The sequence below is a fragment of the Carex rostrata genome, chromosome 3 (genome assembly GCF_964058835.1).
Source record: "Carex rostrata chromosome 3, lpCarRost1.2, whole genome shotgun sequence".
NCBI lineage: Eukaryota > Viridiplantae > Streptophyta > Magnoliopsida > Poales > Cyperaceae > Carex > Carex rostrata.
The window spans coordinates 2,495,637-2,519,961 of NC_135920.1; the positions used below are offsets into that span (position 1 = coordinate 2,495,637).

Here is a 24,325-nt window from a genome sequence, read left to right on the forward strand (position 1 = left end):
ACATAGCTTTTATTAAAAAGAAAAAAAAATACCATAATTTAGTGAGTTGGAAATGAACAAAAAGTTATGCATTTGAGAGGAACACAATGACCAATTTTTGATTGCAGATAAAGTTCAATTTTGCTTTATTCTTGAAGTAATAATTTTAGCATGTGCTACATTTTGTTTTTCTTGCTTGAATGCTAACTTCTCTTGTGTAGTTAAAATTTCAATTAATTTCTTTCACAAGTTAACCTATTTGCAAATTTATTAATTTTAGACAAATCGAAATGTAGTTGTATCATTTGTTATGGACCGTCAGATTTGGACACGTGGAGAGCGGATCAAGCGTAGGCAAGTATCCGATGGTTCAAACATGCAACTGACAGTCGCAAGCAAAGGAATATTTGCACACTAACCTCGAAAAAGTTGAAAACTTTATAGTCTTCATTGGTTCTTCCGAATACACTTTTCCTTTCCAATTATGAAGAATATCACAATTCCATAGCATGCAATATACATATTTAATTATTTATATATTTTTATTTACGAAATAACACTAAATGAATATTTATAGTATGAAAGCACAACTAATTTATTTAAATATGACAGTGTTGGCTTTTTATTCTCATTTTACATCTGAAGAGAATGTCAATCTAAAGAAGAAATGAACAATAGAAATATAGAATGCATGCGTAAGCCAACTTTTTACTCTGTACTAAAAATATAATTAGTAATATCCAAAGGGTATAACTGAAAAACATCCAATGTCAGAAGCAGGATAGAGAAAAGAAAACTGGTTAAGCAATGGAGGGTTGAAGAGACCACACACAGAAAGAAAGAGTGGGGAAGAGAGAGAGAGAGAGAGAAGAAATTGGCGACGATTTGTGCTCTTAAACTCTACATACTCTTACTTTCGCCATTTTTCCTACTCTGTCGAGGTCCGAGCTAGATCTGTTTTCCCTCAAGTTTGAAGCTTTCCTTCCGCATATCTTTGTATCTTTCTGCCATGTGATTTGTGTATGATTTACTTACTTTCACAGTTTCACTAGGTCCGTGTCTGATGGAGCCTTTTTGTCAGCGGATTGCCCTCTAACACGAGGAAAAATCTTCTAGTTGCTATTTAGAGTAGTTGGGCGGGTACAGATCTGGTTAATTTGCTCAGATCTGCTGAAATGAGCTGAGTGTTAGTTCAAAGATCTGATTTTTGTTTTTATTTACGGTAGATTTGGGACTGTTTTAGCTTTCCGCCACAATTTCCTTGTGTTTCTTCCTACTTATCGTAGAAAATTACTATTAGACGAGTTCCAATCAAACCCTAACCCCACCCCAAGTCAAGATCTAAAGGATGAGCTCTTTGGCAGCTCAAGGCCACAATCTTTACCTTCACTGAGCACTTCTCCAAAACCCTAGCATTAATTCCCATGAGAGAACCACGTCTACCTCTAAATCAGAAACCCTAACTGCGACTATCTCACCATGAAAGTTCAATCAGCCATGTTCTACTTCCCAGAGGAAGTTATTGAACACATTTTCAGCTTCCTCACCTCCCACCACGACCGCAACACTGTGTCAACAGTATGCAAGGCGTGGTACAAGATTGAACGATTGAGTCGCCGTGAGGTGTTTGTTGGAAATTGTTATGCTGTCAGACCAGATCAGGCTGCAGCCCGTTTCCCTGGAATCCGTGCCCTTTCACTGAAGGGGAAGCCGCATTTTGCTGATTTCGACCTGGTCCCACCCGACTGGGGTGGGTTAGCTGGTCCCTGGATCGAGGCCATGGCACGCAGCTGCCCCAATTTGGAGGAGTTGCGTATGAAGAGGATGGTGGTTTCTGATGAAAGCTTGGAGCTTTTGGCGCATGCCTTTCCAAATTTTAAAGCGCTTGTTTTGGTTAGTTGTGACGGATTCAGCACTGATGGGCTGGCTTCAGTTGCACGCAATTGCAAGTTAGTGTGATATGTGTTTTCTACTCTTTTTTTCAATTTTTTTGTTGATATATACTGAATCTGTGCACACTAGTAGTAGGCCATGGTGTTTCTGCATATTGTAATGGTTACTATCTTTAGCACATATTAATATATATTGTATGAGATAGAACACATTTTAGATAATGTTGGACAGGGGCATTACTTTTGACTGGCTTATGTTGTTAATATCCACATAATCTACAATTTACACGTATAGATACTTCTTATTTCCGCATACAATGTAACTATATTCAACTGGAAGAGAAACTGCTTCCCTTTGGTAATTTACTTTAGCAGTCACCATTAACGTTCTCTCTCACTTTCTCAGGTCAATCCGGGAGCTAGATTTACAGGAAAATGAGATAGAGGACCGTGGGCCTCGGTGGCTGAATAGCTTCCTCGACTCATGCACTTCCCTCGTCTCTCTCAATTTCGCATGCTTAAAAGGGGAGATCAATGTAAAATCCCTTGAGCGCCTTGTTTGCCGATGTCCCAATTTGAAGTCCATCAGACTAAACCGTGCTATACCTGTCGAAACCCTAGCAAAGATTATAAACCAGTGCCCTAATTTGGAGGACTTGGGGACAGGTTCACTCATCGCAGATCACTTTTCGGAGGCTTATATCTCCCTCGCAAGTGCGTTACAGAAGTGTAAGAAGCTGAAGAGCTTGTCGGGATTTTGGGATGTCTCTCCTTTGTGTCTGCTGGCTGTGTACCCAGTCTGCGCCAATTTGACAGGCTTGAACCTCAGTTATGCACCAACTGTGCAGGGACAGGATTTTGTCAACCTGATTCAGCATTGCGTGAAGCTTCAGCGCCTCTGGGTTAGTTCTTTTCTTTGACTTTCATAGGATTTCCTTTTCTTTGGTTCTGTTGTCTTTTAATTATTGGTTTGGACTGATTGTTATGTTTGGTCTGTCCTTGGTCTTGTTTATGTCATGTTGCTAACCAGTATAAAGATGCTGCCATATTGGGTAGATTGAATTTTAGTTGATATTTAGTTACAGAAATGTTGTTCCAACTTGTGTGAATCTGATTATGGATGACCAACCAAATTTTTGCTGACAGAACAACACCATAGGCAAAAAATTAGTTGTGTATAATGTTATAAACCCATTTGATCAAAGTCTAAGCTTCAAAAATCTTGCAGGTACTGGACTCAATTGGTGACAAAGGCCTAGCTGTGGTGGCTTCAGCGTGTAAAGAGTTACAAGAATTACGTGTATTTCCTTCTGAGCCGTTCGCCGGGGGTCCTGCCACTGTTACTGAAGAGGGGCTGGTTGCTATCTCCTCTGGCTGCCCTAAACTAAACTCCCTCCTCTACTTCTGCCACAGCATGACCAATTCTGCCCTGATAACTGTCTCTAAAAACTGCCCAAACTTCACCCGATTCCGCCTCTGTATCCTTGAGCCCCGCAAACCGGACCCAGTAACCAATGAACCTTTAGACGAGGGGTTTGGCGCTGTTGTCAAAACTTGCAAAAACCTAAGGCGCTTCTCCATCTCTGGCCTTCTAACTGACCAAGTTTTTTACTATATTGGAAAATACGCGAAAGCCCTGGAAATGCTGTCAATTGCATTTGCAGGAGATACCGACCAGGGAATGATGTATATCCTAAATGGGTGTAAGAATCTGAGAAAATTGGAAATTAGGGATTGCCCCTTTGGTGATGCAGCACTATTGGCTGATGTGACTAAGTATGAGACAATGCGATCCCTTTGGATGTCATCGTGTGATGTTTCCTTGAGGGGTTGTAAGGCACTTGCGGCCAAAATGCCAAGGTTGAATGTAGAGTTAATTAATGAGAGGGATGCTGAGATGGAAGAAAACCTCAATAATGGTGTTGTTGATGTTATCACCAATGGTAACAATAAAAATTTAAATAATGGCAATGATGAGAGGAAGGTTGAGAAGTTGTATGTGTACCGTACCGTTGGGGGCCCCAGGAGCGACGCTCCTGATTTTGTATGGACACTGTAAAAGATAGAGGTAAGAATATATATATATATATTTTTTGCGGCTTTCTTTCTTTATTTATTTTTTCTTATTCTCCCACAACTTGTGACAAATATTTGATTAGAGTTGCTTTGTAGATCGGTGGTGTTAGGGGATGCGGCGGCCAGTGAGTTGGAACCCACCAGAAGATGTAGTTTCTCTTTGTTATATTATTTTTTTTTCCATTTTTTTCTTTCTTTTTTTTGGAATTTTCTAGCTCTGTTGTTGTATTTGTAATTGAAGTCTGGACTGTATTTGGGGGTACCCATGGTTTAAATGGATTATTTCTTATGTCACTAATCATTTGTAGTTTAAACCAATGTATGATGTTTATGTTCAGTAGCATTTTTTTTAGCAGCTGTTGAAAACTTGCTACTTTTTTTTTTTTTTTGTCTCCTTGCTAAATTGAACAGAGAAAAGAAATGTTAAAACCTGTGTTCTTTATAGATCAAGCTTGAGATTTTAAATGATGTAATTTCCTTTAACTGTACATTACAACTAGATCATGTCTGGTAAAAATTGGAATAGTATGCTGAGACTTGCGATATTTTGTATAAATCAATTCAACATATGATATTTTATTTATGATTAAATTATGTTATTTGTTCTTTGGGAATATTCAATCTTGGTCATGTAATATCCAATCCTATTGAAATTTGAAATTTCCTATTGGATTGTAATCATGAAAATTCGGGATTGAAATTTTGGTTTGTTATGTACCTATTGAAATTTGATAAATTAACATAATATTTTTGGATACAGCTAAAAAGTATTTTTCTAAAACAGATTGATAAAAGAAGAACAAAGAGTGGGATCAGTATATTTGTTCTTAGATTTTTATTTTATTATAAATAGTGCGTTATTTCGTTATATTTCAATTTTTTTTAAATTATAACTTATTATATGTTATTACAAGTCAGAGTATGCTATATCTAATATCTTCTATTTGTATTTTTTTTAATTATGAAGGACATATAAAATTGTGTTTCAATTAGTGATAAATTAATCATGGATTGGAAATATTAACACAGATTATTATGAATCTAATTGATAACCAAGACCAGCTTTTAACCAGTGAACAAACACGGTCTGGTCTGGTCCGGTCCGTTTACACCACCAATTGAAACCAACTGAACCAAGCAGTTCTTGTCTGGTGGAATCAATTGGATCCGTCCAGTTTTTTTTGTTAAACTGGAGAGAATAAACATCATCAAGAAAACATGTGTAAAATAGAGAAGTAGGTCCATAAATGGTCCAGAGACCTCAATTTGTGCCCCCCCCGCTTGAAGCATTCTCCTCTGATAACACATCATTATCCCTTCCCTCTAAAAATAAATTAAAAAATAAATGAAAATTGAAAAGCCTCATGATTTCTTTAGTTTGGTCACATACCCCCCAGTTATCCCCTTTTCATTTTTGTAATTAGCTTTTGTATCCTGTAGATTTCTCAGCCTTCGCCAGCTTTTACTGCCAACCTATCCCTTTATTTCTTTTTTGACACTACATTTCATAGCACTTCTTGTGTAGTCATTTGTGTGGCGGGTACATCACAGCGTTGGTTTCAATGACTTGTTACATGGTTCTCTACAATGAGAGCGGCATGAGGATTTTAGTTCCTGTAGGTTAGTCAATATTCCTTAATTATTGATGATTCATTCAAGTAACTAAAGAGCATCTCTGATTATTGATTTCCCTTTTCCTTTTTTGACTTTGAAGAATTAGATCTATCTCACGCGTAAGCAAAATTTGGAGACATGACTTCTTTGATTTTATGAGTAAAGAAGTACCGTCATCTTCTCTTTTTCTCAAAGCAAGGGTAAAATAAAATATATATATATATATATATATATATATATATATATATATATATATAGAGAGAGAGAGAGAGAGAGAGTGGCTAATATCAAAACGTTTGCACCAACCCTCCCGTGCAACCGAGTGAGTTTCCGATTTTTAAAGTCCAAATGATAAATCTGAACCGTTAGATGTGTTCTACATATTAAAATCTACTTGGAGACCAAATTTTACATTTTTTGGAATTTTTTTTACTATTTATTAAGCCACTTTGAAAATCGCTGATCCAACGGTGGCTTCTGATTTTACTGTTCCAAACAGCCACCGTTGGATCAGCGATTTTCAAAGTGGCTTAATAAATAGTAAAAAAATTCCAAAAAATGTAAAATTTGGTCTCCAAGTAGATTTTAATATGTAGAACACATCTAATGGTTCAGATTTATCATTTGGACTTTAAAAATCGGAAACTCACTCGGTTGCACGGAAGGGTTGGTGCAAACGTTTTGATATTAGCCACTCTCTCTCTCTCTCTCTCTCTCTCTCTATATATATATATATGAGGAGGGTTCAAATGCCTCCATGTTTTTGTGTCTTCATCACGCCTCCATCTCTCTCCATCATTTTCAAAATTCAAACAGTCGATCCGAACCGCTCAACCTAACCTCCATATTAAAATATGTTTGGAGACCAAATTTTATATTTTTAGGAATTTTTTTACTATTTTTTTAGATAGGTACAAAATCAGTAAATCTGAACCATCTAAAAACAGTATTTTTGTACCTATCTAAATAAATAGTAAAAAAATTCCTAAAAATATAAAATTTGGTCTCCAAACGTATTTTAGTATGGAGGTTAGGTTGAGCGGTTCGGATCGACTGTTTGAACTTTGAAAATGATGGAGAAAGATGGAGGCACAAAAATATGGAGGCATTTGAACCCTCTCTCTCTCTCTCTCTATATATATATAGGCTATGGCTAATTTGCTGTCGGTAGCATTTCTGTCGGCGGTGCTGCCACTATTTTTTCTATTTTTTGATGTTCAAACGACAAATCTAAACCGTTAGATGTTTAATCTATATTACAATCTACTTGGAGACCAAATTTTACATTTTTTGGAATTTTTTTACTATTTATTAAGCTGGTTTGAAAACCGCTGATTTTAATGCTGCAGAAATTTACTGAAATCAGCGGTTTTCAAACCAGCTTAATAAATAGTAAAAAAATTTCAAAAAATGTAAAATTTGATCTCCAAGTAGATTATAATATAGATTAAACATCTAACGGTTTAGATTTATCATTTGAACATTGAAAAATAGAAAAAACAGTGGCAGCACCTCTGGCTAAAATGCTGCCGGCAGCAAATTAGCCGGATCCATATATATATATATAATATTTCCTGTTTTATTTATGCCAAACTAGGATGTCAGATTTTTGGATAAAAATTACATTTATCTTCAAACATACACTCACACTCTACATGAAATTAACTATATTTCTATGAAAAAGTAAAGAATACAAAATGAGCATTACTTCAGCTAGAGTGGAAAAAACGTGTCGTGCCGTATTGTGACTAAAATGTCAATTAGTGATCACAGCACGCAAATGGTCATGCCACAGGAGTCACACTGTGCCAAAATGTGCCATGATCAAACGTGATTCGCGTGACAATTTAACCATAATTTAAGTTAGTTTATTCAAGATTCATCATTTGGTAAAAGATTAAACGGTCTTAATTACACGTGACTCGGGTGATTACGTGCCGTGTCATGACTAGATCTTTCGTGTGATGTGTTGTGCCAATTTTTTAAAGATGGTCACGGCATGCAGATAATCACAGACACGCGAGTCACGACACATAATCAACTCGCATGCCGTGCTGTTTCGTACCATAACCATACCGTTCCATGATGGAATCGGCTCAGCCGTGTCATTTTTCCTACTCTAGCTTCAGCAGTTCAGCTATTAACCAATATAAATTCATGTACTTGATCGGTGTGATGCTCTTTTATTTTACAATCACTATTATAATAAAATATTTACTCAGGTAGTAAGTTAATTACTACAATAGCTTAAGACAATAATAATAAAAACAAAAACAAAGACAAAATTAGTAATAATAATTGTTATTATGAATAAATAAAAAATTGTCATAAAATGATTTGATCTTTTTAAGCTAATACATGAACTAAACAATGGCGAATCAGAGAGTTAGACAAGCAAGGTTGAAAAGTTAAATATAGGCCAGTGTTGTAAAAAATGTCCGTTTAGGCTGATTAATCGTTGGCGGTGATCAAACCGTTATGAATTTTTCCGATTAATCAGACAATTATTTTTTATTAATCGTTTGGTGGTACCCTGTCTGTCCGACGACCGCATACCATTATTTACAATGCTGATATAGACACGTTTCCTTTCTCATTAGATATTTAAAACATAGACATATTTAACATTAATAATTAAAATTTATTTAATTTAAAAAAAAATAGTAGTTCCCTTAATTTTCTTCTCTAATAAGGAATTAATGCAACAATAACAAACTATATTAATAACTCAACAAACAGTATCAGATAGATATCACACTTACTTATAATTAATTACATGAATATCACACTTGTAAACTAGAATCTAATTCACATGCATAATTACATAGATGTCATACTATTAAAATTTGAGTCGGCAAGCATTATTAAATCTTGTTTTTAAGCACCTTAAAAAAATGATAGAAAGAAAGAAACAGTGCATGCATGCTTGGCTTTGAGAGTGAACCCTTCCTTGCAAGCTAGAAACAATGGTCCACTATGTACTTCCATGGACCACACTGAAAAAAGCAAGGTTTGCACGACAGAATCTCAGAAGCAGTACTTCTCCAGTAAACAGCAGCAGCAAAGCCCCGCCAAACTGCACTTTGACCTCACAATTTTGAAACCAAATTGCGACCAAATAAAAAGAGACAAAAATATTAATTAATTGCCCAGATTGTGGTTTCTTTCTCTCAAGTACAATTTTATTTCTCTAATTATGTTGCAATACTTTTTCTTTCTTCATTAATCATCATCTTTCCGTTGAGAGTATATGAGAATATATTCTAATATACTGTGTAACAAACAAACAATCTACATCCCTTAAACTCAACTGAGTTTCTAAAAAACTGTTAATCACTTTTTAGAAATTAAGATTTCTAAAGTTTCTAACTTTTACATCTCTAAAATTAATTTTAGAGTTTTTATTAAGACACGTCAGTAACAAATTAAAAAGGAGAAATAATTTGAGCCAATCATTTGGTCAGCACGGAGTTTATAAACAATTTTTTTAATAATAAACTTTACTGTATAGTTTTTAAATAAGAAACTCTCTCAAATATCTGAAACTGGATTAAAAACTGCCACATCAGAGTATAAACTAATAGTTTCAGGGATGTAAATGCTCTACAATTATTTATAATAACATTTCTTTGCATTTTTCTTTTTCTGTTTTGAGAGAAAGGTTCACATAATTTTGTAATTATTTGCATACATTATTTACCTTAAAAGAATAGCATGTACATCGCTTCCACATTTAACTGGTGGATGGTTTCTAATTTAATTCATTTCTATATCCTTTCCTAAATGAGGAGGGTTCAAATGCCTCCATGTTTTTGTGCCTCCATCATACCTCTATCTCTCTCCATCATTTTCAAAGTTCAAACAGTCGATCCGAATCGCTCAATCTAACCTCCATACTAAAATATGTTTGGAGACCAAATTTTATATTTTTAGGAATTTTTTTACTATTTTTTTAGATAGATACAAAAATACTGTTTTTAGATGGTTCAGATTTACTGATTTTGTACCTATCTAAAAAAAATAGTAAAAAAATTTCTAAAAATATAAAATTTGGTCTCCAAACATATTTTAGTATGGAGGTTAGGTTGAACGGTTCGGATCGACTGTTTGAACTTTGAAAATGATGGAGAGAGATAGAGGTATGATGGAGGCACAAAAACACGGAGGCATTTGAACCCTCCTCTTCCTAAATATATATATGGCCATGCAGTCAGGTAGATCACATATAAAGCAGGTCTAAAGGGCCCAAATTTTCTTACTATATAACTGGGCTATTATTTGGCAGATTAAAAAGCTTCAGATATATGGGCCTCCATAATTTAAAAAATAAATAAATATGTGGGCCTCATACAAATCCTCTGAATTGTACACTATGTGAGGTACAGGGAAATAATATAATAGTATAACAAAAATAAAAAAATACACTATATAAAGATTTTTTTTTTTTTTTTGAAATAAGTGGGTTAAACTCTAAAATAATCATTCTAGTTGGTTTAACCTAGACATTTATTTGATTCAAGATAATAATAATAACAATGTACTAAAATGGTCTGGCATAGTTATTGCTTTTGCTTTTAATAAAAAAAAATTCTTATGGTAAATGGGTACATTTGTTTTGTATGTGTGATAGAGATTAACTTACCATCCTTTGAGAAAAGAGAGAAATTTATCTTCATGAAATTGGTAAGAAGGGGGATGGAAGAAGTGATCTGGCATGGTGTAAGCTTGGTAGCTATTATACCTTGTTACAGTTTGGGGTGGATAAATATCTACTGACGCATCCCTTCTCTGAGGATAAAGATATTCATATCCTACATATATCCCCAAATATCAATATCCAGAAATTTTATTGAAATAAATGCACTTAAATGGTTCCCTAAAAAGTTTGTAAAAAAAAAAAAATAGAAATTAGAATGCACAATATCAGATAAAATCATTGTTTAAAAGTGGAATTAAAGAACAAAAAAAAAAGTTCAACCCATTTATCAGCGGTGGATATAAATTATGAATTATATAAATGTTGAGTCAATTTTCATGGTGCATTAATTAGAGAGAAAATAAGATCACCATGATTTTCCTTCATGAAAAAAAAAAAAAATTCAAAATGGTTTGATTAATTGATTATACCTGGAGGAGGATACACATCTCTTGTGGCCTCAGCATAGCTCATTTCTTTCTCTCTCAACCATGTTGCAAGCATGAACGATTGCATATTGATACTTAGTCAATAACTCAATATTCGGTAGGTTTTGTTTGATTCTGTGCTCGTCACCAGTGCTACAACTACTGGAGAGTTGCTGTTCTTTAAGATCATTCTTGTGTAATTTTTGAATTAAGATCCTCTCCGGTACCGTAATAGGGAATCTTTTACAATTACTGGATCTGAAACGTTCTTTTTAACTTAGCACGAATCTCAAAACCCAATAATACTGCCTCCTGTGCTAGCCCAAATCCTAAAGTGGCTGAGAGTTAATCTCAAACTGTAAAGTGAAGGAAATCTTTTACAGTAATAGAGAGGATACTTGTCAGTAAAGGCGTCATGGAAATCGGAGACGGTACGATATCTGATAACGTTCAATCAGCATCAAAATTTGTACAAATAATTTTAAAATTTATATGGATTAAGCATGTATAAATTTTTTACATTGACGTGAATCAAATGAATCTAACCAAATATCAAATCAAATACGTAGAAATTTTAGTACAAGCCAAATGATTTCAATCAAACATCGGACTAAATTTGATCTGATTTTCATCGGACCAATTTCTCATGATGCTGGTTTAATATTTTCTCAGTTAGCAATTTTAACTGGTAATTCTGATTCCTGTTTCAATTGGAGAAGAAATTAATTCAAGGAAGAAAAGAACGAAAGAAGTTCGCTGGAGCTCAGATGTTTGTTCTTATCACTTGCCATCCTTTTACAAACCTTTCAAAACAAAGGAAAAATAAATAAATAAAGGGGGAATTTCAAATATATCCCTCAAAAGTTTCAATATTACGTATTTATCTCTCCAAAATTAATAATTACATATTTATCCTTAAAAATTGTACAAACTCACATATTTGCTCAATCTAACTCTATAACATATCAAATATCTCCAAAATAATTAAATAATATTTGTTTAAAATTTAAAATTTATTTTCCAATATTAAGTAATAATATGTTGGCCATTATACCTTTCGATCTCTTTAGTCAGCCTTAGTTCTCTTCTCTGTAAGGTGTCAAACCTCCCTCGCCACTCTCTCCAAACGTGTCAAATCACAGATTTATCCCCGCCTTCCCTAGCCGCCTCCCCTCACACAGATTTATGTCGCTCCTCACTGCTTTAATTTTCTATTTTCGTTTGGAGAGAGAGGCGGGTGATTTGGTGTCTTAGAGAGAAGAGAACTTAGACAGATTAAAGAGACAAAAACGAAGGGCATAATAGTCAACATATTTTTTAATTAATACTGTAAAATAATTTTTTTAAGTTTTAAAAAATATTATTTAAATATTTTTAGAAATATTTGATATGTTATAGAGTTAGATTGGACAAATATATGAGTTTGTATGATTTTCAAGGATAAATATGTAATTATTGATTTGGAAAGATAATATGTAATATTGAAACTTTTGAGGGATATACATGAAATTGCCCCCATAAATAAATGTTGATAGTGAAAAGACAACGCTGTTCCTTCGTAATGTTAAGGAATATATATATATATATTTTTGCTCAATTACCGATAGGCACTTCGTTAAAACATAAATTGTCTATACACCACATTATATTTTTTTGAAACCGTGAGAAGGTATATCCCTTATAATTGAAATTCCAAATTCTATCCTAATTTATTGAAAAATTTGAAACAATTTAGACATACACGAACAAAGCTAGAGTGTGCTGTGCTCTTTCAAGAATTTGGTGATATTATGTGCATAATGTATTTAATATATATATTTATTTGTCATTTGCTATATTTTTAGATTAAATTATATATGCTATAAATTTATTAGTTAATTATCGTTATTTGTTTCGTTACATGTTCTTATAATGAGTAAAGGTAGAGTATAGGACTGTAAAAAATTGCTCAAATTCATAACTCGTTCGCTAACTATTCGTTTTAACTCATTCATTTTCAATTTGAGTTGACTGACTCGTTTAATAAATGAGCTGAGTTTGAGTATACCCCAACTTATTTATTAACAACTCGAGTTACACGAAATTCGTCACAAGAAATCCCATGCCCTTCTAAATGACTCTTAAGCGGTTGTTTGGATTGTTTGTTTTATTAATTATCTTGTTAATTATGTTTGAATTGTTTGTGTTTAGATAAACTTTTACTAATATATAACTATAGTTAAAGAAATTGACTGGTCAAACGGGTTGTGAGCTGGACTCGAGTTGGTTTTACAGCTCATTATTGTCATTCCAACTCGAATTAACTTGCTCATTAACTAAATAAGCTGAATACGAGTTGGAAGTAATTCGCTCAAACTCGGCTCATTTACATCCTTGGTAGAGTGTGAGTAAGCTATTTTTAATAAGAGGAGAGTATGAGTAAGACTAATTTGAAGTGGATATGGATATGAAAATGTCTCTACTCTATTCATACCGTACCCATTGACACCCCTAGTGGTGGATGCACAACACGCTCTTATTGATGAGATAGTTGTTGAGACCGATTGTTAGCATGCCTCTAATTTCAATTAACTATATTTATTCTTTTTTTAACTGCATATTGGATGTTTAATAAGCATTATTTTGCAGGATATAGATGATAAATGACAATTTTTACAAGGAAATTTGAGAAACAAAGAATAAAAATCGCTGCATATTTATTCGATTTTTATCGGGTGTGAACTAAAAAAAATGTTTGTTTAAATAATGAAAAACCCCTGTTTCTGTCCATGGGTCTTTGTTTTTTAGGACCCAATTTTTTTTTTTTTTTTTTTGTGATTTATGAAATTTCATTCATGCCAAAATCGATTTTGAACTTTTGAGCAAAAGGAAATTTTTTGACAAGTGACTAAAAATAAAAATTAAATGTTGATAAAAAAGTACTCAATGAATTATTGTTTTTTTGATGAAAATAAGGATAATTCCTTATTTAGGGTAAAATAGGGTGTTATTAAGCTCACCAAGGTGTTTGGTGAGCTTAACTCCAAAATATACTATATCGATTTCAAACGATAAATTCAAGCCTTGAAATCTATCTACTTCACAAGTAATAAATTTAACATGCAATTTAAGTTTTAAATTTTTTAGTATAAAGTCAACCGGCCAAAATTAGAAGGTTTAAAAATTAATTTTAGTTCATTAATTTTTTGAACATTTTTTTGATTACTTGACTTTATACAAAATTAATTCAAAATTATAAAAACTTTATATGAAAAATCATCACTCCGAAGTAAATTAGTTTCAACGGTTTGAATTTATTGTTTAAAATCAATCTAATAGGTTTTGGAGTCTTTATCGTCTGCATAAACAGAGCCCATCCGCCCCCGCCTAAAACATAGAGGTCTTTATATTAGTGCGTATCTAATTTGCACGGATCTTGAAGCTGAACGGACAATCCAGATACATCAACTCATTCCTTTTTTTATTCTCAAGAAACAGTTCAGGTTATGAACTAAAACCTGGTGTTACAAAATCAAATTGGATTCTCAAGTTTGAATCCTCGAGAAAAATGTTAGAAAGAAAACTGAAAGAAACTAAAAGAAAAGGAGAGAAAAAAAGGGGAAAAAAAATAAAAAATCAAAATCAAAAGGTTTAGACTTATTAAGTGTACCTATTCTACTGCTAAGCTAACATAAAAAAAGAAAAAGAAAAGAGGGTTCAACATAAGGAACAAAACTAGGAGGCACTACTTGTCCAGAACCACTACAAATAGAAGTATTTAATTTGATACTAGAAGCTCTACATCAAAATGGACATTTTTTTTTTCCTTTTTACTTCAATTAGCACCAGGTATAATATCTACGTTAGGTTAAAAAAATGATCTAAAAATTATGACTTTCTAACCAACATCAAACATTTCCACATCTTTGGTGCCCCCTACTTCTGAAGATACCATGCTATCAAGAGGAGTTTCAACCATTTTAACATCAGCATCCTGACCCGATTTAACAGTACCCTCAACTATTTTACCAGTACCCTGTACTGGGCCATCAAATTCCTCACCTGTTTTCCCATCACCTATTACCGGGTCATTAGAATCCTCTCCCATTTTTACATCACCCTTTACCGGGTTGTTAGAACCCTCACCTGCCTTCACATCACCCTCTTCCACCTCATTCAGATCCTGACTTGTTTTCACTTCAACCTCAACCAATGTATTATAACCCTCACTCGTTTTCAAACCGCCCTCCATTGCTTTACCAGAATCTTCAACCTTATCTTCAACCTTACCACCCTCAATTGATTCAACTTCTACCACGGGAACCACAACTTCCCTCTTCCGCAATTCAAACCTATCAGGTACTGTCTGTCTTGGTTGAACCGCATCACCAGTAGATTGAGATTCCATTGCAGCCAGTGTTTTTGCATCAAGTGAGGTATCCGATTCCGAACCAGTGTCATCATCGAGATCCAAATCCTGGATTTTATCACCATCCTCACTCCCGTCGGTATCATCAGCGTCGCTGTCGTGATTATCATTGTTGTTGGCCGGAACCAGATCACCTTCCACCACTTTTAAGTCAGATCCACTGGCTGGTCTCTGGTTAATTGGCACTGCATCACTGATCACATGGCCAGGATCAGTCTGCTGCTTCCTGTACAACACCATCTCACTCTGGTATCTCTGCTTGTCCACACGGCCTTTCTCTTGATACACCTGCAAGTTTCAATTCACATCAGCACAGCATTTTTTGTTTTAAAAAAAAAAAAATGAAAGAAGGCGATCCAAAGTGTGCTCACAACAACTACGGATATGAACACCACATTCGATAAGATGATTAAAATGGTCAGATTAGGGTATATATTTCATGACCATTTTTGGATCAAGTAGGTTCAGAACCAATTCCATTCCCAATATAAATTGTGGACTCCATTCCCAATATAAAACACTGCCACAACTGAAATATAACTGAATTCACAAACTTACATTTTTCTCAGCTTCAGTCAGGCTAGTCCAGCGCTCACCAATCATGCGGCTGATGTCGCGATCCTTGCCCGGGTACAGCGGTTTCAACTGGGCATGCTGCTCGGCAAAAAAGAAATTGTACCCACTCCGGTTCGGCTTTGGGTGATTTGGGTCCATCGTACTTGGCCTCTTTTTCCGGCGACGCCTCAGCCTGCGCCCAGCAAAAGCAGCTGATCCTGATGCATTCTGGGATCCAACCCGTGGATTGCTCAGACCAGCTGTAAAAGCAGGGCTCGAGTTGAAGTTGACCGATTGAGGAAGCATGATTGGTTGGGAGGGGGCATCGTCCATGCAGTAATATAATGACCCTCTTAGCGTATGCGATCCAATCTTCACTGATATAAAATAACCGTGCTCAAACTTGCCATCGATCACTCCTGTCACCGGTAGGGCTGGCAGTGGTGGTTCTACAAAAGACCCCTTTTAGTTTAATAACAGAAAAATAGGAGGTTTTCTTTTTTTTTTGGGAAGATATTTTTTTCCAATTGACAAAAGCAGTAGATATTATCCCCAATATATCATCCGATTGATGTGTCCTTTTTTTCCATTTTAGTCAATGTAACATTTTCTTATCACTACATTGGAATACATCTTCTAACCATTAAAGTTCTGATTAGTTTTTAAAGGGCGTTGTTCTTAGCCTTCAATTTTTCTTTTGCCAGTTTTAAATTTTGCAGCTCACAAGTTTGAAACCAAGTCAAAATTAAGAAAGTACATATAACGAGGCTTCATTTTCCTTTCCAATCATTATTGACAATTCGACACTCACATAAATTTGTAAATATTACATAATCTAAATGAGAAAGAAGTTTCTGACCATCCCTAAACTTGCGTTTATGATGCAGAGTGGGAGAATCAATCGTCCCTTCCTGTGACCTTTCTGGAATACATTGCGCAAGAGGACTAGGCATATTGTCTACAGTTAAGAAAAACAGAACTATAAAATAAATATGCTGTGATTCCGAAGAATGACAGGACCCTGCAATTCCCAATCCAGCCATTCATTTCTCTTCATGTACAAATCTCAAAAACAGATAGTTTAGATGCATGAATCTCAAAATAGGTGAATGGGGGGATTGGGAATTACAGGGTCCTGTGATTTTTTGGAATCACAACAGATTAATTTCCCATTTTCACATAGAAGAATATAGTGGCTTGTATTGAGTATAATTATTCAAATGACTCAATAAAAAAAAAAAATTATTCATATGACAAGTCTAGTTGATTCAGAAATTTTCAATCATAGTTCATGTACCTATTTTTAGGTGCTCGAGCAAGAATGAGATGTTAAACCTTGATTAATGATTGATTAATTGAGAGAGAGAGAGACCTGTTATATCGTAGAAGCCTTGAGACCCAAATAAGTACATTTGTTCATAGTGATACAATAAAGAGTAGTAGTATTTTCTCAGAATAAAAGATGCATTTGTGGCTGTTGACGGAAAGGTAAATGATGCTGTCACTTCTTTCCACCTCCTGTCTCCTACTACCTGAAACAATCATGCAGTCCTCAGTCGCGCATAAGACATTTCATGGACTGTAATAAAACCTGTACGGTGTGGATGGTTTCTCAATGGCACAATGCAGAACCACACCTGATATAAAATCCCCGAGGTGTTTAAAAACAGAGATTATCTGTAATAGAGTACATAATGTGTAAAAACACAGATTTTTTTTCACCTTGTCAATACCTCCTCGAGACGTGACTTCTTTGAAAAGCTTATGGAGATCAAGATCTTTTCCTCCTATGATAGGTATCCTGCCACAAAATAGTATATATGAAACAAATGTTAGAACATGGACTCGTGAACATTTACAAGAGAGAGAGAGAGAGAGAGAGATGAACAACTCACATGTACTTAGTTTTCATGGCTAAATGGAACTTCTCTAGTGTTTGAATGAAGAGGTCATTATCAGATATCACATCACTAAGCTTGGCCAATGCTTTCGGGTACGGTATAAAGCTCTCCTTGTTTCCATTTGTGTTTGTTGTACCACTTCCTCCCTCCATCGGCGCTTTTTCTTTCTTGACATTGTTATTTTTATTTTTATCGGTCATTTTCATTCGTCCTTATAACCTGAAATTTGGTATGAAATATTAACAAGAGATCTTTCTTCATAGTAAATGGAGCAAATTTGGTACTGATTATGTGCTCATGATTTTTATTTATCATCTACTATAGCAAAATAAGCCGATAATGATAGGATCTTAATAAAGAAGATTTCTTTTTTTGTCCTATTTTGGAAACCAAGAAATGTGCTATACAATGTTAAAATCATACAATCTAAGCAAAATAGTGTGAAATGAATGGTAGGCATGTAAATTACAGCTGCATAATAAATAAATATCTAAAAATAAGATATCATGGTGTCAAAACTGATTTCATTTATAAATAAATGGTAGTAGCATGCAAAAAGATTTTATTTATACTGAATAATTGTCTTGAAAAGAATTGCTTATTTATACTAAACCCTAATAAAGAAAGCCAGAGTGTATCCAAGTGTCATTGTCAATACAATTATTCAGTGTAAATAAAATCTATCTAAAATAAGATAAAAAAATTAATAATTTAATAATCCTGAAAATAATTTAAAAATAATAATTGACGTTTCTGTTCAGAAAAATCTGTTTTCAAGAAAATTTGAACTCCAAATGTTCAGTTAAATAATAAATTAGATTTAACAAATTGCATTTAACGCTTGATAAAAGAGTAGTTCTTGTAATTCATAAACAATTAGAGGTCTAACAATCAAATTGACGATGTTTGCAACATTATCTCTGTAAAATCGTGAGAATAAAGTGCAAAATTAATACTGCCTTCTTTCATAGGTTCCACCAAAACAGAACCAAATTGAAAAAAAAAAAACAAATATACCTCAAATACTCTAGTAATACTATAACTAACGAAACGAGAAATGATAAGAACAACAACAATACTACTCATAATTACAACAATCGTCGATTGTTGTTGAGTGTTGTTGTTGCTCTATTCTACTGTGTAATGAAAGAAAGAAGGTAAAAGGGTGCGCAGCGGAGGCAATAGCTTAAAAGGTATATATATATATATTAATATATAAGAAAGGAGGCGGGAACAGCGACAAAGCGAGAATAGAAAAAAAGAAAATACCATTTCTTCGAAGAAAGGAGAACTTACCGAGTTATCTCGATCTATTTACGAGTGAAGAATAAAAAAAAAGGCGAATATTTGTCTTTATGTGGTTATGGTGGGGAAGAGGGGAGATGAGGCGTTGCCAAAATTTCTTCGAGGTATAATAATTATGATGATGTAATTAATTGCTCAGGTTGGAAACCGTAAACAGTAAACACGGAAAAGCGGTTTTATGAATATTTCCGCATAGAAATTATATGCACGGAAGGGTTGTAATTGGAAAGTGACCGATAACCTCAATAGGAAGTTATTATTACTAAAACAGTATTTATTTTTTAATTATATTAATAATTATTTAGGATATTTCTATCTTAAATTTTTTTATTTTTTTATTTTTCAAATTTATCTTTCCTATGCTGAAGTTAATTAGTAAAAGTATTATGTTTTCCAATTATATTTAGAATTATTTAGGATGATCTCTATCTTAAATTTTTTATTTTTAAAATTTTAAAATTTATTTTTCCTATGCTCAAGTTAATTAGTAAAAGTATTATGTTTTCCAATTATATTTAGAATTATTTAGGATGATCTCTATCTTAAATTTTTTATTTTTCAAATTTTCAAATTTATTTTTCCTATGCTGAAGTTAATTAGTAAAAGTATTATGTTTTCCAATTATATTTAGAATTATTTAGGATGATCTCTATCTTAAATTTTTTATTTTTCAAATTTTCAAATTTATTTTTCCTATGCTCAAGTTAATTAGTAAAAGTATTATGTTTTCCAATTATATTTAGAATTATTTAGGATGATCTCTATCTTAAATTTTTTATTTTTCAAATTTTCAAATTTATCTTTCCTATGCTGAAGTTAATTAGTAAAAGTATTATGTTTTCCAATTATATTTAGAATTATTTAGGATGATCTCTATCTTAAATTTTTTATTTTTCAAATTTATCTTTCCTATGCTGAAGTTAATTAGTAAAAGTATTATGTTTTCCAATTATATTTAGAATTATTTAAGATGATCTCTATCTTAAATTTTTTATTTTTCAAATTTTCAAATTTATTTTTCCTATGCTCAAGTTAATTAGTAAAAGTATTATGTTTTCCAATTATATTTATAATTATTTAGGATGATCTCTATCTTAAATTTTCAAATTTATCTTTCCAATATTACAATTAATTTATTTTCTATGCTGAAGTTAATTACTAAAAGTATTATGATTTCCAATTATATTTAGAAATTATTTAGGATGATCTCTACCTTAAATTTTCTACTTTTCAAAATTATCTTTTCAATATTACAATTAATTTATTTTCTATGCTGAAGTTAATCTTTCAAGTTTTTTGACGTTTGAGATTAATTGGAATTATTATTAAAAAAATATTACAATAGAAAATAAATTTCATATAACGCGAGATAATGCTTCATCTAATTAATTAAAACACAATATAATAAATCTTACAATAAATTCCTTTAAAATTGTCATATTAAATTTTAATTTAAAAATTCAAAAAAGACGTGCTATTAAATTAATGGCAAGGTCTCAATAAAAAAAAATCTGGTTTGAAATAAATTATTTCATAAAAAAGAGGTCAACACATACAAAAAAAATTAGTATGTATAAAAAATGAAATATTAATTATTTTTTAGTACGCACGATTAAGATTTTATAAAAGAAAAGGTACTTTATTAGCCACCCTATAACAATGCTAGATCTTATGACGTGGGAGTAGGAATTAAAAATTAAAATATTAAAATATGTTTATGAATTTTTTTTTTCTAAGTATGGACCTGGTGACGTGGCAATTCAAACGAACGACGTGCATTTGATTTTGACGTTTCTCTTATTTTTCGAAATTATCGTAATTATATCCTACAAATTTAATTCTGAATTTTAGAATTATCTAATTTAAAAAAAAAACTTATTTCAAAACTGAAAAACATAATTAACTCGGTGATGTCCCATCCATCAATTAAATGAGATATATTTCAAATTTGGTCCATTTAAAAATCGTTTATCATATTATAGACCAATTTGAATTTTCAACAGCATTTTTTCAGACTTTACAATTTACATAGATGACCAAAACAAATTCTAATTTTGACTAAAAATTGACATACACCTGGCGGTGTAAACGAAGCGGATTCGGAGCGGATAATGTTAATACCATATCTGTATTCGCCTTTCAACGAGCTGATACGGATATGGATAGTAAACGAATATCAAAATTTAAAACTAAATTCGTCTTAAATGGATACGTATACGGAGCGAATAATCTACGAATACGGATACGAAACAGATAATTGTCACATAATTGAGTTATACACTTTAAGATACAAAAGAGTGTCTTGTTGTCATCTTGAAACAATGGCTAAAACCAATTTAATAGAGACTAAAAGTATACTATATTCACGGGCTAAAGTCTTGAATGGAAAATAATGGAGAGTGAAGAAATGAAAGTAAAAAGGAAAGAAAATAACGGTATTGTAGCACCATTACTAGCGAAAAATAGATTAAATTGAAAACCGGATCGTAATATCATTTATCCCAGAACCAATACTGAAATGAATATGGAATAATTATATAACAACTTCTATCCGGAGCAGTAAAGTCGATGTCGGTTGGGAGTAATTCCGAATCTGGATAATTGCAGATACGAATACATATATTCACCTTCATGAAATTATCCCTATCCGTATTCGCCATTATTTCATCATATGAAAAAATTATCCGTATACGTATCCACAATTATCCATATCCGATTAATTCAGATTGAAATAATCTATGAAAACAGAGCAAATGCGGAGCGGATTATCCGTATCCGTTGACACCCCTACACCTACATACACCATGTTTGAATGACTGAGTTACACATTTGAAACTTCTGAATAATTTTGATGAAAGTAAAAACATAAAAAATAAATCGATGGATCATTTATAATGGTCACTAAAACCTATAAAAAAGTATTGAGTGAAATATAATAGCGCTACTTTTTTTTGGTAAATTCAATGTCACCTAATAAGATTTTCAAAATTCAAATTAAAACAGTCCATACTATTTAATTTATTTTAAATTACGTGTGCACAGAAATCAGTTCTTAGTAATAAATATTATTTTGATGGTTCATAAGTGATTGGAATTGAACGGTTCAAACTCCAAATTATTCAATTACGTTAATTTATGTCTAAAGCATTATAGAATTTTTAAAACTTATAGCTCAACATTTATATATTCAAATAATAACAATTCATACTGTTTTTATTGCTGAACTTGTCTTATTCTCTCTAAGTAATATCTCATTTTGATGACACGCACATATATAATAAGATCAATTATTAATTATAAATGTCCTTTTGAAAAAGTCTTGGGAGGTTGAATTTGAATGGTCCAAATTGATTCATGTCAATTCGCTACAAATTAAATCGGTTCTATTTTTGTTCTTTAATTTAAAATAACAAATATCCCTAATTCAATACCTTGGTTAGTTCACCCTTTCCTTTATGATATTGGTATTTCAAATTTGTACATATCAGTGAAAATAATACAAATTAATCAAATTATTTGGACAAATAAATATCTAGAGATATCAATGATATTCTTTTAACCATTTATTCAATCCGTTTCGTATTTGATAAGATAAGTACAGGTAAGAATTTTTTTTTTATTAATTTATCGGGTATGGATATGATATAAAAAATTATTTTCATTAACTAAATGAACAATGATATGAATAAAAACTATTTCATATCCGTTATCCAATAAAATATTAATCAAACTTATTTATGAGGAGAGAGAGACTACCTGAATTAGAACTGAGAGAGAAGAACCAACAAAGAGTTCCTTTCAAGGATGGATGCACAGAGACAGAACGAACCAGTGGTAAGGCGCGACTGAGTTGCGAGAGCTGCATAGATTGAGCGAGCGGCTGAATTGCGAGAGGTGGTCGAGCCAAGGGAGGTGAAGGGTGGAGGTGAGCACAAGAGAGAGAGAGAGAGAGAGAGAGAGAGAGAGAGGGAGAAAGACTAGAGTGAAGGGTTTAACGTTTCTAATAATCAATATGTCAACATTTGCATCTACACCCTCTTCAATAAATCAGGTTTTATAATAATAATTATTATTATATATATAAAACCTTGGTATGATGAGAAACTAACTCGTATTAATATTTGAGGGGGGAGTAAATTAATGCATATATGATATGTCTCTTAGCAATTTTCTTAGATGAACCGCTAAAGTTGAAAGGTCACGAGAGGAGGTTGATGCTTATCCTAACTTTGTTGTCAAAAACAATATTTGAGGTGGATATGATTTCCCATGTTTATATGATAAGTATAGGAATTATGTGGTTATTGGATAGTTAAGAAAGACACATCATTGTTCGGACATATATATATATATATATATATAGAGGATGTGCAATATATATATTTTATGTGGGAAATCGTGATCGACGGTCATTAATTAAGGTAAGATGAATGTATAATTAAGAATTTTTATTCATATTTATGATTTATTATTTAAAATATGCTACTTTTTTTTAATAAATATTTTATGACATTAATATGCTACTTTAATTTCATACATCAATATTTAGTATAATTACAATTATTCGTTACAATAATTTAATGGTGACAGCCAATTAAGGCTGCTGGCCCAGATATATATATATATATTTTTCAATTGTTTGGGAAACCGTTTCCTCTTTTCTTTCTTAACGTGAGAATCATTATTGCCGAGCTTAAATGATGACCAGTCAAATCTGGTTCGACGGGCATCTAAACCGTTCAAGAAAGCATCGAGATTCGTGCTATTGTTAGTTCGCCGTGACCGTGAGATCCCTGCGCTCGTCTTCTTTAATTAATGATTCCGCTAAAAACATTTTTTTTTTTTAAGTTCAACTAAAAACATCTATTGCCTATATATATCAGTACTTTGAAGTGAATTACATCAATGTTATCGTATATATTGTTTTGTATCAGTACCGGGGCGGATCCAGGATTTTCGTCAGGGGGAGACAAAAAAATATCGAATTGGATTTTAATAACTTATCAGATTTAAATCCATTAACTAATTGAGTACTCGATAAAAAAATAATATTTTGACTTATATTTTTCAATGCTCTGACTTATAATTTCCGATGTTTTAACTTATAATTTTAATTACCAATCATAATTCAATAAATTTATTTTGATTTTAATACTAAATTTAACTCAAATTACAAATCAAACATCCAGAGAGGAATAAAAAAATTTCCAAAGGAGGACAGTCAATTAGGATCAATAGATCACCACTAAAACTCAAAATCCCAAAGGGGAGCCGCCCCCCGGTATACATTGGGTCTGCCCCTGATTAGTACTTATTTATATACAATATGAGTATAATGAATAATTACTTGTTTATATACTGTCTTGTGTATCAAAACTGTATTTTTTTTTAGTGAAAACCCGCAGGCGCATCATATTACTAGAATTAAAAAGTCTTACATCAATTGAACAAAGAAAAAAATAGGCAAAAAT

At 32.6% G+C, this 24,325-nt stretch overlaps 2 protein-coding genes and 1 long non-coding RNA gene across 4 annotated transcripts in view; 2 read left to right on the forward strand and 1 right to left on the reverse strand.

Moving 5' to 3' along the window:
• The window catches only part of LOC144552209 (uncharacterized), an 85,348-nt gene that overhangs the window by 20,772 nt on the left and 40,251 nt on the right, over window positions 1–24,325 (forward strand). The window lies entirely within an intron of this gene.
• LOC144552201 (transport inhibitor response 1-like protein Os04g0395600) lies at window positions 739–4,299 on the forward strand. Of its 2 annotated transcripts, none has more exons than XM_078300346.1 (4): window positions 739–1,928; window positions 2,278–2,773; window positions 3,100–3,939; window positions 4,031–4,299. In XM_078300346.1, exons 1-3 carry the CDS (start codon window positions 1,459–1,461, stop codon window positions 3,928–3,930), a joined length of 1,797 nt encoding a protein of 598 aa, XP_078156472.1. In that variant the 5' UTR covers window positions 739–1,458; the 3' UTR covers window positions 3,931–3,939; window positions 4,031–4,299. The 2 variants fall into 2 exon arrangements, with proteins under 2 accessions (XP_078156472.1, XP_078156470.1); XM_078300344.1 differs by having other exon boundaries at window positions 4,044–4,299.
• Window positions 14,381–17,755, reverse strand: LOC144552200 (high mobility group B protein 15-like). Its single transcript, XM_078300343.1, has 6 exons — window positions 17,544–17,755; window positions 17,371–17,449; window positions 17,021–17,180; window positions 16,508–16,606; window positions 15,652–16,097; window positions 14,381–15,381 (listed from the first exon to the last, which is right to left on the reverse strand). The coding sequence occupies exons 1-6, from the start codon at window positions 17,753–17,755 to the stop codon at window positions 14,563–14,565; spliced, it is 1,815 nt and encodes a 604-aa protein (XP_078156469.1). The 3' UTR covers window positions 14,381–14,562.

Bases quoted from the DNA above. Each gene is read 5' to 3' on its own strand.
- LOC144552201 (XM_078300346.1), top strand. From the start codon at position 1,459: ATGAAAGTTCAATCAGCCATGTTCTACTTCCCAGAGGAAGTTATTGAA. The intron at 1,929-2,277 runs GTTAGTGTGATA...TCACTTTCTCAG, and splicing joins TCAGTTGCACGCAATTGCAA to GTCAATCCGGGAGCTAGATT. The intron at 2,774-3,099 runs GTTAGTTCTTTT...AAAATCTTGCAG, and splicing joins TGAAGCTTCAGCGCCTCTGG to GTACTGGACTCAATTGGTGA.
- LOC144552200 (XM_078300343.1), bottom strand. From the start codon at position 17,755: ATGAAAATGACCGATAAAAATAAAAATAACAATGTCAAGAAAGAAAAA. The intron at 16,607-17,020 runs GTCTCTCTCTCT...TCTTAACTGTAG, and splicing joins AGGCTTCTACGATATAACAG to ACAATATGCCTAGTCCTCTT. The intron at 16,098-16,507 runs GTCAGAAACTTC...GGTCTTTTGTAG, and splicing joins TAAACGCAAGTTTAGGGATG to AACCACCACTGCCAGCCCTA.